This window comes from Elephas maximus, chromosome 14, assembly GCF_024166365.1.
Source record: "Elephas maximus indicus isolate mEleMax1 chromosome 14, mEleMax1 primary haplotype, whole genome shotgun sequence".
Lineage (NCBI taxonomy): Eukaryota > Metazoa > Chordata > Mammalia > Proboscidea > Elephantidae > Elephas > Elephas maximus.
The window spans coordinates 40184029-40200375 of NC_064832.1; the positions used below are offsets into that span (position 1 = coordinate 40184029).

At 39.7% G+C, this 16347-nt stretch overlaps 1 protein-coding gene across 1 annotated transcript; it reads left to right on the forward strand.

Moving 5' to 3' along the window:
* The first annotated feature begins 4825 nt into the window (after positions 1-4825).
* Positions 4826-11057, forward strand: KBTBD7 (kelch repeat and BTB domain containing 7). Its single transcript, XM_049853205.1, has one exon. The coding sequence runs from the start codon at positions 5121-5123 to the stop codon at positions 7158-7160; it is 2040 nt and encodes a 679-aa protein (XP_049709162.1). The 5' UTR covers positions 4826-5120; the 3' UTR covers positions 7161-11057.
* The last annotated feature ends 5290 nt before the right edge of the window (positions 11058-16347 follow it).

A 16347-nucleotide genomic window follows, 5' to 3' on the forward strand; every position in this document is an offset into this window, starting at 1 on the left:
ACTCAACGGCACTTAACAACAACAGCAGCCACTAAATAATGCCCACTCACTAGGGGTTGCCCACTGACTATCCATTTTCCAGTAGAAGGAGAAGAGACCCATAAAAACTTTTGTGGTAGCCAGTCACTAAAGTCAGTGCAGAGTCGGTTTGAATATAGAAAAAAAGGAGTGAACAGATTCTACACTCTGTTTGAATATCAAACCAAACCAAACCAAATCCATTTCCATCAAGTCACTTCCAACTCATTGTGATCCCATTGGACAGTGTAGAACTGCCCCACAGGGTTTCCAAGTTGCAGCTGGTGGATATGAACTACCGACCTTTTGGATAGCAGCTGAACTCTTAACCACTGCACCACCAGGGCTCTAGTTGAATATCAGATTATTAAAAAAAAAATTAATAGTATAAAAAAATTACTGTTAGAATTTATCACTTTCGTGACTTTTTGGGAGATCCTTCGCATTTAGGGCTTTCAAATGTAGCTCACCTCTTACTTCTATGGGGTGGTTAGCTAGTATATACTTTAGTCAGGCAGTAGTGTCAATACACAAGTTCTCAGTTGGAGTTTACTATCTTCCTGCAAACATAAATTAATTTTATTCTCCTACACGTATGCTTCCATTAGTCTTCATTTTCTCTCATCCTGTCTATGACAGGAAAAACTCTTCTCTATCATTCATATTTACCTTTTCTGCATTGAATCGTAACTTATATATAATCCTTGCTCAGACCAACCTGGGTTCAAGATTGGTCTTTTCCAGAAGACTAAGTCTCTGAAATATGGGCATCATTGAATATATTTTCTATGATATACATAGAATCAACAGGCTCTTTCTCACCTTCTTTTTCCCAATACTCTCATCCTCTTAAAGATGGAAATCCTAACTCAAAAGAAGTAAAGGGGGAGGGCTGCAAGTTGGTGGATGTATTTAAGGTAAGGTTCCACAGGTATATGTTTGATAAGAGTCAATAGAGAAGGCCCCAGCTGAGGTCAGATAGGAAAGACATATTTAGTCATAAGTGTTCATGTCTAGTTTAGATGTTGATCACTCCAAACCAATGGATTCACATGTACAACTAAATAAACAAGGTTTCATCAAATGAATTTAGGATATTGTAACACTTTTCCTATTTAAACCCGTATATTAATTATTTGGTATTTTTTCAGATATGTTATCGAATATGAAAACAAGATTTTGTATCACTGCCAATGTCATCTGCAATAGAACACTGAAGAAGGGAAAACTTCACTATACATTTAGTAAGGTTGTTAATCAGTAGATATCAATGTCTGTAGAGACAATGAACAAAACCAAACCAAACCTGTCTCCATCGAGTCGATTCGGATTCATAGTGGACCGAGTAGAGCTGCCCATAGGGTTTCCAAGGAGCACCTGGTGGATTCAAACTGCCAACCTTTTGGTTAGCAGCTGAACTCTTAACCCCTACCCCACCAGGGTTTCCAGAAGCAATGACACACATCAATATACATAACCTTTTAAATATATAATCTACCATTTTAATATCTCTATGTTTTTGCGTTTTTTTTTATCTGTGGTATAGGATTTAATGTATGCCATTCATAGGTCTGGGGAGGTATTAAGGATTCCATATTCAGATAATCAGACTATTCAATTTAGATGGGATTTTGTAGACTATCTCTAGATCACTTACAGCCCTTGCTCTAGAATCTGTTAGAACAGAATCACACATTCTCCCTATTCCTGGAGCAGAGTTTTATTTCTGTGCACAGAAAGGAAGGGAAACAAGTAGATATTTAGAGTTAAAAATTTGAGAGGCGGAAGGTAAGAGCTAAGCCAAAATATTCAAATACCCTAGACAACAGTTTAGTGAATAAGGCTTCTAGAGCTGTATTTGGTGGCTTCACAGGAAATAGGGTGGAGTCATATATATAGTGAATTATGATTGTATGTGTAATCGTAATAATAGAAACCATTTGCTAAGCATTTATTGTGTGCAGGCACTCTCTGAGTAATTTTCACTTATTATTTCTTTTAACCCCAGTGGCATCATTAGGGGGCTGTGGGGGGTGTGGACCTCACCCAGTGACGGGGGGTGACACCAAAATGACTATTTTTTTGTGCTGTTTCAGCAGAAATTTATTTTTTATAAAAATATCTCTGTAGTTGGTTATAACAACAAAAACATTTTTCCATAAGCCCAGTTTACATGGATCAATATACCCACAAGTCTAAAAGTGTACGCTAGTTTATTTTTTGAACCTTCCAATACATTCAGATCAGATTTGTCATTATTACCTAATTACAATGGTGCTTCAAATCACATGGTTTTTGCCTACACTACAATCACATGGTGTTGTTTTTGTTCCTGCTGGTGTTTTTAATAGTTGCTGATTTTGTCGATTTTTCTGGTGTTTTAGCTACAATATTGTGATAATCAGCATGGAGGGGTGACACCATGAGTTAGCGCACTGGGTGACAACAACCCTAGTAACACCACTGTTTAACCCTTTAATCACCATGTGCACAAGAAACTACTGTTACTTGCTTTTTGAAGAACAATGTTGGTATTAAATTCGTAATCACCCTAATAATATACATCAGAAAAGATTAAGCAAAAGTAAAATATACACCAACAAAAATTCTCCCCAAATTGATGCTGTATATATTTTTTAATTGAGATATGTTTAACATTAAAATGTACCGATCTTAAGTGTAGAGTTCAAAGAGTTCGGCAAACTGTATACACCTGTGTAACCAGCAGCCCAATCAAGAAAAGAACATTTCCAGGATCCCTGAAAGCTTTCTCATGTTCCTTTTCAATCAGCCCAGCAACCCATCACCCTTATCCCCTAACAGTGGCAGCCTCTGTCATGATTTTTGTTCACCATAGTTTATTTTCTTTTTTCTGGAACATCACATAAATTGTCATACAATATGTACTCTGGCGCGTCTGGTTTCTCTTGCTCATAATAAAAATATTTTTGAGACTCATTCACATTATTGTGCAGATCAAAGATTGTTTCCTTTTTATTTCTGAGAAGTATTACGCTAAGGATCCCTGGTGGCGCAGTGGTTAAGCGCTAGTCAAAAGGTCAGTCTTTGGAATCCACCAGCTGCCCCACCAGAGAAAGATTTGACAGTCTGCTTCCGTAAAGATTTACAGCCTTGGAAACCCCATGGGGCAGTTCGACCCTGTCCTGTATGGTCTTTATGAGTCAGAATCGACTCAAAGGCAGTGTGTTTGGTTTTTGTTTTGTTTTATCATTTTATCAATTTTTTCTTTTACAATTAGTGTTTTTTTGTGTCCTAAGAAATCTCTGCCTATTCCAAGATCACAGAGAAAGTCTCCCATATTTTCTTTCAGAAGCTGTATAATTTTTACTTCTCTGTTTACTAAGATCTATCTCAAATTAATTATAGTGAAATATTGCAGTCGAAGGTTATTTTTTTTTTTAAATATACTGATCCAGTTGTTCAAGCACCATTTGTTGAAAAGACTTTCTATCCCCCATCAAATTGCATTGGTGCCAATGTGGTGTTGCTAAAATTTAAAATGCTTAAGTTCCTAGGTTGCACTTGCCATACATCAAGTACTCAAGGGCTATGTGTGGCTCGTAGCTACCTTATTGGTATAAATATAAAATACTTATAAATATTAACATGTAAATATACATTATATATTTAGAAAATATCTCCATCATCGCAGAAAGTTCTATGGAACAGCACTGTTCTAGACCTTAGGGCATAAAAAACCTACTAGTATTTTGGACTCTGTGAAAGGTAATCTATGCCAAACAACACAGTAAGGGAAGATACAAAGAACTTAACCATCAATGACTTAGCAGTGTTTATGTTGATGATTTAACAATGTTGATCAGTGCATGTATAAAACACGATTGTACATAGACTAAACTGTATTAAGTCAAGGAATGTTAGGACGTGTAGAACTGACAAGGTGTAAGGTACATTACAAGATCTGTTTGTTGAAATATTTGTATTTAAAACTCTAAAACTGCTTAATAAATACAATTCCAGAACCTTCAGTTGATTTGTGGAGTAGCAGTGAAAGGAGCTGTATTAGACAATTTGAAAACATTCATATTAAGAGCTTAATGAAAATACTCTTTCTTTCCACGAGATAAAATGTTGATCTGATGAGACCAAATCAGGTATTTATGGCTGATTTGCATATTTGAGGCCATCCATAAATGTTGTTTTATAGGACCTCCACATAGTCTCAAGAACATCTAAAAGACCCTACAGATATTGTGTAATATTTAAACTATTGTCATACCCTTCTGAACTATCCAAAAGATGCAATATTTAAAACCGGAATGGATTCCTTTGCAGAAATATGCAAGCTTTTTTCTTAAAAACTCACAATTTCAAATGAGTGTGTGCCTCATTTTTAATAAATTCTAAAATAAGAGCTAACATTTATGGAATATTTATATGTTAAGCATTGAATAAGCACTGTATTATTCTACTTATCAAATATTTAATGAAGCGCCCTACGCACGATGCAAGGTGTCTCGTTCAGGCCTCATACAACCATATGAAATATCCATTTTAGGAAGAGGAAACAGTTTTATGAAGATTAGTAAGGAGCGTCTAATCTGATTTGCAAGGTCAATATTCTTAACCATAAAATCGAGGAAAATTGCCAGTAATTCTGACAGCCTTTTAAACCAGTTTAACGCCTAGAAATCTCGCGATATTACTCAAACTACTACTCCCAACATGCAAAGCGGCTCCTGTCCGTCAGGCCCTTCCCTTGGGTCTGAATGGCCCCAGCATGCCTCGGGGCGCGAGAGGCACCCTGGGAGAGGTAGTTCTCCTGGGTGTCTACCGGTGTTGCCAGCGCGGCAGTGGCGGCTCTTTCGGCTCTATCCGGCGGGTCCTGTGAGGGCGTGCTGAGGTGGCGAAAGGGCGTGAAACTGAAAGAGGGTGAGTCAGGCACTGTCTAAGCGATAAATCGAGGGAGCTCCGCGGTGTAGGGCTGACTTCACTAAGTGCGGCCCGTGCCGCAGTCTCTTCTGGGGCCCGGCAAATAACGTCAGCGAGAGGAGGGTGAGGAGGAGCCAGAGCCCGCTGGCTGCGATCGTTCTCGCCCTCAGTACGCCGCCATCTCCACCATGCAGTCCCGGGAGGAAGCCCCGCGCTCTCGCCGCCTCGCTAGCCCCCGCGGCGGGAGACGGCCCAAGAGGATTTCCAAACCCTCGGTTTCGGCATTTTTCACCGGCCCAGAGGAGCTGAAGGACTCGGCCCATTCAGCAGCCCTGCTGGCACAGCTCAAGTCTTTCTACGACGCGCGTCTGCTATGCGACGTAACCATCGAGGTGGTGACACCTGGTAGTGGGCCTGGCACGGGTCGCCTTTTCTCCTGCAACCGCAACGTCTTGGCCGCCGCGTGCCCATACTTCAAGAGTATGTTCACGGGCGGCATGTACGAGAGCCAGCAGGCGAGTGTGACCATGCACGATGTGGACGCCGAGTCCTTCGAGGTGTTGGTTGACTACTGCTACACGGGCCGCGTGGCGCTGAGCGAGGCCAACGTGCAGCGCCTCTATGCGGCCTCTGACATGCTTCAGCTCGAGTATGTGCGGGAAGCCTGCGCCTCCTTCTTAGCCCGTCGCCTCGACCTGACCAATTGCACCGCCATCCTGAAGTTCGCAGACGCCTTCGACCATCACAAGTTGCGGTCTCAGGCCCAGTCCTTTATAGCTCACAACTTCAAGCAGCTCAGTAGAATGGGTTCAAATCGGGAGGAGACTCTGGCAGATCTGACCCTGGCCCAGCTGCTGGCTGTCCTGCGCTTGGATAGTCTGGACATAGAGAGTGAGCGGACTGTGTGCCATGTGGCTGTTCAGTGGCTGGAGGCTGCTCCCAAAGAGCGTGGTCCCAGCGCTGCAGAAGTTTTCAAGTGTGTCCGTTGGACACACTTCACTGAAAAGGATCAGGACTACCTGGAAGGGCTGCTGACCAAGCCCATTGTGAAGAAGCATTGTCTGGACGTTATTGAAGGGGCCCTACAAATGCGCTATGGTGATACGATGTACAAGACTGTGGTGCCCACGCCAAACAGCAGCACCGGCTCTATTGTATCTTCAGCAGAAAATCCACCCCAGAGGATGGGTATGTGTGCCAAGGAGATGGTGATTTTCTTTGGACACCCCAGAGATCCTTTTCTCTGCTATGACCCATACTCAGGGGACATTTACACAATGCCTTCACCTTTGACCAGCCTGGCTCACACTAAGACCATCACCTCCTCGGCTGTCTGTATCTCTCCAGACCATGACATCTATCTAGCTGCCCAGCCCAGGAAAGACCTCTGGGTATATAAACCGGCCCAGAATAGTTGGCAGCAACTTGCAGACCGCTTGCTGTGTCGTGAGGGCATGGATGTGGCATACCTCAATGGCTACATTTACATTTTGGGTGGACGAGATCCTGTTACTGGTGTTAAATTGAAGGAAGTGGAATGCTATAGTGTTCAGAGGAACCAGTGGGCTCTGGTGGCTCCTGTACCCCATTCCTTCTATTCCTTTGAACTAATAGTGGTTCAGAACTATCTTTATGCTGTAAATAGTAAACGCATGCTCTGCTATGATCCTAGCCACAATATGTGGCTGAACTGTGCTTCTCTTAAACGTAGTGACTTTCAGGAAGCCTGTGTCTTCAATGATGAGATCTATTGTATCTGTGACATCCCGGTCATGAAGGTCTACAACCCAGCCAGGGGAGAATGGAGGCGTATTAGTAATATTCCCTTGGACTCAGAGACCCACAACTATCAGATTGTCAATCATGGCCAAAAATTGCTGCTCATCACCTCGACCACTCCACAGTGGAAAAAGAACAGGGTGACTGTGTATGAATATGATACCAGAGAAGACCAGTGGATTAACATCGGTACCATGTTAGGCCTCTTGCAGTTTGACTCTGGGTTTATTTGCCTCTGTGCTCGTGTGTATCCTTCCTGCCTTGAACCTGGTCAGAGTTTCATCACTGAGGAAGATGATGCACGGAGTGAGTCTAGTACTGAGTGGGACTTAGATGGATTTAGTGAGCTGGACTCTGAGTCAGGAAGCTCAAGTTCTTTTTCTGATGATGAAGTCTGGGTGCAAGTAGCGCCTCAGCGAAATGCACAGGATCAGCAGGGTTCATTGTAAATAATACTAAGGCGTTTCTACTGCTCTGGAATGTATCTTAAAAAGAGCCTTCTTTTTCCTAAAAAAAAAAAAAAAAAAAAAAATTTGAGTAAGACCACAGATTTGGTTTAGAAAGGGTAATATTTTGAAATACTAACTTAAAGTTACAAAATTTAAACAGTTCATGAAATCAGCCTATTTAATAATTTACCGTGCTAAAAGTCCAAAATTAAAATAGTAAAAGTTCTATGAAAAAACTAAACTCTATAATCGATTAAAATGCTTGGAGATTTTTTTCATTGTTAAAGTACCAGTGGATTATTTTGATTAATTAGCATGTTTATAATTTAATTATCCTAGTTTAGTCCATTGATTTTAAAATTCTGTTCAGTGGTGCAAGCAATGTAACTTTTTATTTGAATTTTTATAATAGAAAACTTACTGGACTACGAATTGCTAGGTAGGGTTTTGAAGGTATGTATTTTCCTTCACAATAATGAAAGCAGTAGATTTCCAAAATTTTAAACTAGTTGTTTTTTTAAAAATGTATATTTAAGTTAAACATAATTTGTTAAGTTTTTGTTTGGCTCTCCTCCCCTTTGCAGAGAAAAAAAAAAGTGGATATGTGCGTTAAGATTATTGAATAGTGATTTCATTTTGATAATGTACAGAATGGCCTTACTAGCTCATGGAAGATTTTTAAAAAATCAGGATTTCACTGTTTGAAAGAAATTCCAGTTTTAATTTGGAATATAAAATGTGTATTTGCTAAATGATCTCTATTTTCTATCTTAAAAAAAAGCCATTCTGATAATGTCACCAATCATTTAAAAACCCTTCTAAACCAAAAAAAAAAAAAAAAAAAAGGAACAAGTTTTATAGGTTCATATTTTTGATCTATACCTGATAGATGTTTTATTGAATCAGAGTAATGATCCTTTTTTTCATTGGACATATTGGGTAAGGTAAATTTTTATCAATTGGTCACGCCTTGACTTAAAAGCTTTGCTTTCCTAAAACCTTTTGACTATAGTTTTGGTGCTCATCTTAGAGGACTCTTGATTAGAAAGTGGTTTGTTCTTTACTGTTTTTGTGAGGTACTACGGGATTTTGAAAATATGTATAAGCTAAAAACAGTATTTTATTGAGATCAGTAGTCATTGTGTCTATCAACTATGAAATCAAGTGCCAGCAAAAAACCTTAAAACTTTAAGCTGTGTATAGCATTGAAATATTCTGTCAGTTTTGGAAGTCCCTGTAAATGTTCTTAATTATCAGCTTTAAGGTATTTTTGTATTAAAAGTTGACAGTTAAAGAACATAAGTGAATGATGGCATTTGGGGCCAACTGTGAAAGTATGTTTCCTCTAAAATATTTCCCTAAGAAGTGGTATACATGGTTATTTTATTATGGCATTTGTATCTGTTCCGTGTTTTTATGTGAATCATGGTCCAGTGTTTTTTGGCGGGGGTTGGGGGGGAGGAGTCACCATAATGTAAGGGAAAGTCCAGAATAGAGACTAAATCGCACAAAACTGACATTGTTAGGTACAGGAAAATACAGGTGCTTACCTTTTGAAGGCTTGTAATACATATGGTTGGCCTGATACGTATACATGATAAATGGCCAGATGCTTATAGTGTATTAATTTTTCTATTCCCATTTAGAATGATCTTCCTGAATCTTTTTCTTTTTTGATAACACGCTAATCCCTCGTGTATGATTGTTCTCTAGTGACAGAATGCTATCATTTCTTTCACTCTGGCAGAGTACAGAGGAGTGTGCTCTGGTATGGGGAACTGAATTTTTTAATGAAATGTCAGAGGACAAAAAAAAGAGGGAGAGAGAGAAAAAGATAAGGAAAAACAATGTTTTCTTAGCCATTCTGATTGGCCTTTAGAAGAATCTACAGGACGTTCCTGTTTAACATTACTTTTAGTGAAATGATATGCTTGCCCTATCGATGTGTTCTTTCAAAAGGGCAAACATGCTTTAGTGGCCTAAAACTAAATTTTGTCCCATTTGATATCAGGATGTTATAAGCACTGCTTTTAACATAGCTATTTCTCGATAGTGTAATTTTCTTGGCCAACTTTTTCATCAGTAATTTCTTGTTGATAGCTTTTTGTTTTATAAAGTTGAAATATAAGACAATGCTTATCTCAACCAGATCATCCATCTGCAGAATTAAGGTATGCAGCTAATTTATAAAAGACAAATTCTCCCATTTGTCATTTTCAGCCTTTGAGTTAAAGCCAAAAGTAAATAGTAGTAATATCTTCATTTACCATGAGGTTTTTCTTGGGAAGCATTTTGTTTTTACAGTTTCATAATTTACGTTTTTGTGAATTGGAGTAGATGTTAGCCATTATTTTATAGGTAAGAGATTTGTATGTGGTTAGTTGCAAATAAAATTGGCACTAGAACCCAGGCCTCCTGACTTCTTAATTCAGTGTTTCTGCTTAGTCAGTGAATGACACAACTAGGTAGTGTTGAAATTCCTAATTGACAGGAAAGCACCCTTGTCTCAGTTTTCCAGTTAATCACATCTTTTAGCAAATGCTCAATATGGCTTACAGGACTACTATTTGTAAGATTTAAAATGACCATTACTGTCTTTTATATATATGTGCCTATATTCTAAAAAGCTCAGAGAACGCAAATTATTTCAGATACCCGAAATTCAAAGGATAAATGGCATCGGTGTTTCCAAAAGGATAAAATAAAAGAGCAATTTAGCAATTAACTTTTTAAAATTTGCATCTAGTGTGAGGGCCTCTGGTGTCCCTTGGTTTGAGGCGGGGGCATAGCCTTCGTCTTCACATGACCTTTTCTCTTTACAAGGACTCTAGTCATTGGATTTAGGGCCTGCCCTAAATCCAGAATGATTTCATCTCGAGATTCTTAACTGATTATATCTCCAAAGACCCTGTTCTCAAATAAGGGCACATTCTGAGGTTCTGGGTGGACATGAATTTTGGGAGGACACTAACAGACTCCAAGTTCCCTTCTATTTCCTTTAGTTCAACAGCGTTTTTTCTGTTTTCATACCTGGATTGTATTGAGAATCTGACAAAGCTTTTGATCCATACCTCCAGAAAAAGGCACATGTTCGTATTTTCATAATTTCAAATGGTGTCATGGCACTTCTGAAGTTCATCCACATACCCAGGAAAAGAACACCTGTGACACAGTCCCAAGAACATGTCTATAAAAGGAATTAGCATTTTTTCATAAGGCACATAGCTCAAATGTTGTCAAGGGTAGAGTACATAATGTTATGCCATTCCTAAAACTGAGATAAAGATACACATACGTACGTTCACCATCTGAAAGGGATGTGAAAATGCCTACCTCAGAAGAAAGGCCAAGTTGACATTTTATTTCTGAAACTTAAACTTCCTCATGGTGATTAACATGAGAATATTTTAAATAACTTGAATGATCTAAAGGAGTCAATTGAATGAGCTAATGTATATGAAAACTTTGAAAAATTAAGCATTATATAAATAAAAGTGATATATCCAAGAATGCTGTGTGCATATCAAGTCATAAAGCAAAATACGTTTCACATCGCTGACACAGCTATTTATTAGAAATATGTCTAAGCAGCCAAAGTTTTTTATCTCATAATGAACAGGTAGACAGGTGGTTGGAAAAGAATATCTATCCACAAGGAACGTATTTAAAATATTGTCAATAAAAACAGTCAATTTGCTATTCACGCTCTTTAAACCAGGATCCTTTGCCTGATATTGTGCTGAAGTGGGAAAATACAATGAGATGTAAAACTAAGTATTCATTTGTGTTTGTTTGATTTAACGTTCATAAATTGGAAATGTAAAAAGGTGGAACCCTATGTTTGTCCTCTAAAAGAAAATTTACTGGTCTTTGAAATCCAAAAGTCTGATTATCATTGAATGAGATATGTACATTCTGCTTTGAGTTTGAACTCTTGGAATCATTTTATGTTGCTGACTTTTTAGGTGCTTTACTTGCCTCTGTCCTCTCATCAAGTCTCTTTCCTATATCTGCTTAAAATCTTCAACACCCTTTTTGTCATTCCAACTAACATTAAAAGAACATTTAAATATGATAAACAGGAAAGTATTAGGAGGCAAGATTATAGAAAATGTGGCTTTAGCTAGCAACCCCAAGAGAATTCATTGGTAAGCTATTTTAGAATTGAAAAGAGGGCTAAATATATACAAACCGTTTTTTAATGGCAAAAAAATCATAAAGGTTCGTTCACAGAAGCTGGCAAACCTTCTGGTATGGAAGAGGACTAAAGAAGCGGTAGGTTTCGTGCAGAATGGAGAAGGGCGCCCTTTCTTGGACTTCGGACTGTTTTGTCACCTGGATCTATTTCATCACCTTCCATTTTTCACATCTCTAACCTTGTGGACTCAACGCGGTCCAAGGCAGAGTGTGAATAGGAAACACGCTACTGCATACCATTCCTTCCATATCAGAGCTATTTTCTCCTAAAACAGCCTAGTTAATGGGGAAGGGGGTCACCTTTCTCCAGTGGAGTAAACCTTTTACATTCTCACCTACAAGGCAATTTTAGCTTCTTAGAACCACCATATCTCTATCGGGAATTTCTTTTAGGGCAAACAATTCCTTAATTCTGGGAAAACTAGCAAACAAGACTGTATGTAAATGAAAGGCAACATCTTCCAAAATGGATATGTTTGCGCTCTAAAGAGAGAGAAGAACCAGGATGCTCAGCTGCAAACAACAGAATCTTAACTCAGATCAACTTAAGGAAAAAAATTTTTTTTTTGCTTACTGTATCTGAAAAACACACAATGTTTCTCATTTCACGCACCATGTGATCCAGAGCCTGAATGTCCTCAGAGCTTTCTTTGTACAGAGATGATATCATGGAGCAATAGCATTCTCTCACTTTATGTATTAGATATGATCTAGGTGTGGTTATATGTACAGGGACCCACTAGTTGTTTAAGTAAGGTACAAGTTTCTCTCTCATATGAAGTCCAATCTGGTATGTCAGCCCTGATCTAGAAAGTCATCTGAGACCCAGGCTTTACTATTTTTGTGTTTTGCTATTTTTAGGGTATTGCCCTAGCTCACATGGTCTAAGCTGGTTCATCATCATGCCCATATTCCAGCTATTACGAAGAGAGAAAGGGGAAGGGTAGGGCATGACCCTGTAAGGGAAGTTGTGTATATCATTCCTGGTCACATAACATTGTCAGATCTTAACCACACGACCACACCTAGCTGCAAGGGTGGTTGGGAGTGGTAGTCTTTATTTTGTATCACCATATATCCAGTTAAAATTCAGTGGTTCCTTCTAGTAGAATGGAGTCTCTTAGTGGTGCAAGTGGTTAACATGCTTGGCTGCTAACCAAAAGGTGGAGGTTCAAGTCCCCAGAGGCACCTTGGAAGAAAGGCCTGGTGATCTACTTCCAAAAAATCAGCCATTGAAAACCCCATAGAGCATAGTTCTACTCTGACACACATGGAGTTGCCATGAGTTGGAATTGACTAGACAGCAATTTTTTTTTCTTGTAGAATGAAGAAGACATGTCACTAAATTTTAAATAGCAATCTGACACACCATCTCTCAAGTTAAATTTTATGAAATGGCGGGCAGAATGATTGCCAGAACTCCCAAGACCCACATCTTACCAGCTTAGAAACCCCAGTGAAAAGAGGCAGTATTTTATAATATCTCTGGGAGGGAGATAAGATCAATAAAGTGTCTGACTCTATGGAGACAACAGGGTTCCAAAGGTGGGCATATTCAGGATACAGCATGTAATTTAATGTGTCTTGATCCTAGGATATGAGGAGAAGCTTGGGGTGGGCAAAGCTGGAAAATTGGTAGGCATCAGATCTTGAAGGCCTTGTGTGCCATGCCAAAGTGTGTGAACTATTTACATACAGCATGAAGTCACTGAGAATTTTTAAGTGGCGATTCGACATGATTGAGTTTATGTCTTATTGAGATCCCTCTGCTGGATGTATTCACAGTACAAGATGGTGGGGGCAAGGAGAACAGTTAAAGTTCTAGTCCACATGGCCACGCCTAGCTGCAAGGGTGGCTGGGTAAAATAGCCTCCAGACAGTGACAGATGATGTGGACTTCAAGAGAGGCAGCAGTTGGGGGCTCGATAAGGAAGGAATAGATACAAAGGGAGGTTAAAGAGATTGATCTGGACCTCTAATTGTATGTTTGGGGTGTGAGTGAGCTCTGGGGAGTATAAGAAAGGAAGGAATGTAGGCTGGTTCCCAAGTTTCTTGCTTGGGTGTTGCATTAGTTAGGATATAGGCCAAGCTTCTATACCAAAGAAACCCAAAATACGATAACATAGAGACTTGTTTCTCTGCATTCAGTCCAGAAGGAGCAGTCAAGTGTTGGCAGGATGGTTCTGCCCTATGAGATCATTCATGGCCCAGTTTCCTTCATCTTTTTTCCCCCAAGCCCTATTAAGTTGTCATCCTCGTGGGCAAAGCAAGTTCACCAGAATTGTATCTCTATTTCAGCCTTAAGAAAAAGGGAAAGAGAGGAAATGGAGGGCAAAAAGTTCTATTTTAAAGGGCTTTTGTATCACTTCTGCTTGAATTCTATTAGTGAGAATGTAATATTACCACATACGGTTTCAAGGTAGACTGGGAAATACTGTCACTAGCTTTAGTTTGGCTAAAATTCAGGGGATTCTATTGCTAAGTAGACTAATAAAGTAATATATTTTAGTATAGACATATTTAGGCACCCTGTACTCAGATACAGGCATTTCACAACACCATGCGAGTGCCATTGCTATGACAGTCATTTCAAATCTCCCTGTAAACTTTTCCCCACAAAAAATTCACAGCCAACATTTACATTTCATATCATGCTGAATAATGATTTTCTACAAACAACTGTAACCCTCAGCACCTTTAACACACACACACATACACACACACACACAAACATATACACGAATACTCCTTGCATCCTCTGCCATTAAGTCCTATCAGCCCAGCTATTTCCCACCTCATTCCAGAAGTGGCAGAAATTAAGCCTCCAAAGTCCCGGATCCTCTCCCTAAAACCCCTAAACTCTTCTCTAATTCCCTCTCCTTCTCCTCTGGGAACCTACCAGCTTTGCTCACTCATCCTATCCCGCCAGAAGGTTTCACTGTTACTAAAAGGAAGAAGGGAATGGACTGGAGCAATTAGTAGTCTGTAACTTTTTTAACAAGTGACTAGGTGGATAGTGCTGTTGTTCACTGCACTGGGGGCTATGAGAGGCAGAGTAGATTTGGGGACTCAACATCACAGCCCCTTGTCCCACCTCTGATGTCAGCTGCAGCTGTGATGGACACTCTCCAAACATGCTAACAGGCCACCTGCTTGGCTTTTGGCCTCAGGACTTTCTCTGAAGGTGTAGTTGCTCTCTTGGGCAATGCTTCTGCAACCACAGCCCAGGAGTTTAGGGGGAAGTTAATGTCGCCAGTTCATGCTTAAGCAATAGAGCGTGGGAGGTGGTGGATAAGTGCATCAGTGTTCCAACCTTCAAAGGGAACAATTCTGAAATACATTCTATATGGATCCTCAGAGGATCCCCTGCTGGATTGAACCTCAGTTTCCCACGGCGGTAATCAACTCACTAACACATCCAAACCCGTTGCTGTGGCATCATTCCAACTCATAGAGACCCTATAGGACAGAGCAGAATTGCCCCATAGGGTTTCCAAGGAGCAGCTGGTGGATTCAAACCGCTAACATTTTGCCCAGGAGCTGAGCTCTTAATCACTATGCCATATCACTCTCAGGGTGTGGTAAACCATGTCACATTACAGAAATTTAATTTGGCAGGCAGAAGGTGATTGGTGGAATTTTGCTAAGAATTTTAAGCTGAACAATTGTTTGGGGGCAGAAGCCTGGTAGGAATGGATTAGAGTAAATGGGATGAAGCTTTGGTTAGCCACATGCCAAATATGGGCTCGACCACCTCTAAAAGTCACAGGCAAATTCAAGCTCCACAGCCCTTCTTGAGACATGATAACAAAAAGAAACCTCATATTCTTATAAAGAAATATCTTGCCATAAACATTGACCTCAATCTAATTAAGTCATTAGAACTAACATCCACTTTACAGGCAACACAGTGGCTAGAAGGATGAATTAAAAACACTATGAAGAAGCAGTTAGTCAAATCCAGAATGTTGGACATCCACAAGATAATTGGCACAGTTTCAACGGTAATTTAACTTCCCTAACATGGTTTTTTTTAACATGGTGAGATATGAGAAAGTGGCAACAGCAAGCACGGGTTGTTCTCCACAAGGGAGGGAGAGAAGATCTAGGTTTTGTCTTTTAGTTTTGTTGTTGCTGTTATTTTATGGTTAGAGTCTTGAACACTTTACTAGGCTTCAGGCAAGAAGCCACTAGAAAGAATAATGAGACAGGTCTGGACCTAGAACAAACTCAGGGAAAGGGAGGGATAGACCATGGGCACAAGAGGCAGAATTATACTGGGATGGGAGCCAGAATCTCTGTTCTTCCAAAATTGGAGGAAGAAGGAGAGAATAACGTAGAGGGAGATGAGTTACTAGGTATGACTTTAAACTTGTGGTAGTTTATACCTCTAACCTTAATTCTCTCTTGGAATTAGAAGACAAGGTTTTCTGCTGAAAGAAATGGAGCAGTGTGGGGAAGAGGGCTTGAGAAGGTGACCTGCTAACTGGTGAGCATCATGAGAGCAGAGGTGATAAAGTCTCCTTCATCTTTGTATCTCTCATAATGCCAATCAAAATGCCTTGAACAGTTGAAAAAACATTTAAGACTGGATACACACAGAAACCAATGTTCACTGGTGGTTACAAGGGATGAGTGGGTGGAGGAGAACAGAAATCACTCTCTAAATAGTAAAAAAAAAAAAAAAGTAGACACCTGTTATTTTTTGGTGGTGGGAAAGGTAACAACGAATGTGGGTGAGGTGTGCACAGCTTGATCAAGGTAAATGATGTCACTAAGACATACGCAAGAAAAAATGACACTTTTTTTTTAAAGGAAGGTTTACAAAACAAACTAGCTTCTCATTAAACAGTTAGTACACATATTGCTTTGTGACATTGGTTACCAACACCATGACATGTGAACACTCTCCCTTCTTGACCTTGGGTTTTCTATTACCAGCTTTCCTGTCCCCTGCTGACTTCTAGTCCTTGCTGCTGGCCCAGTGTCC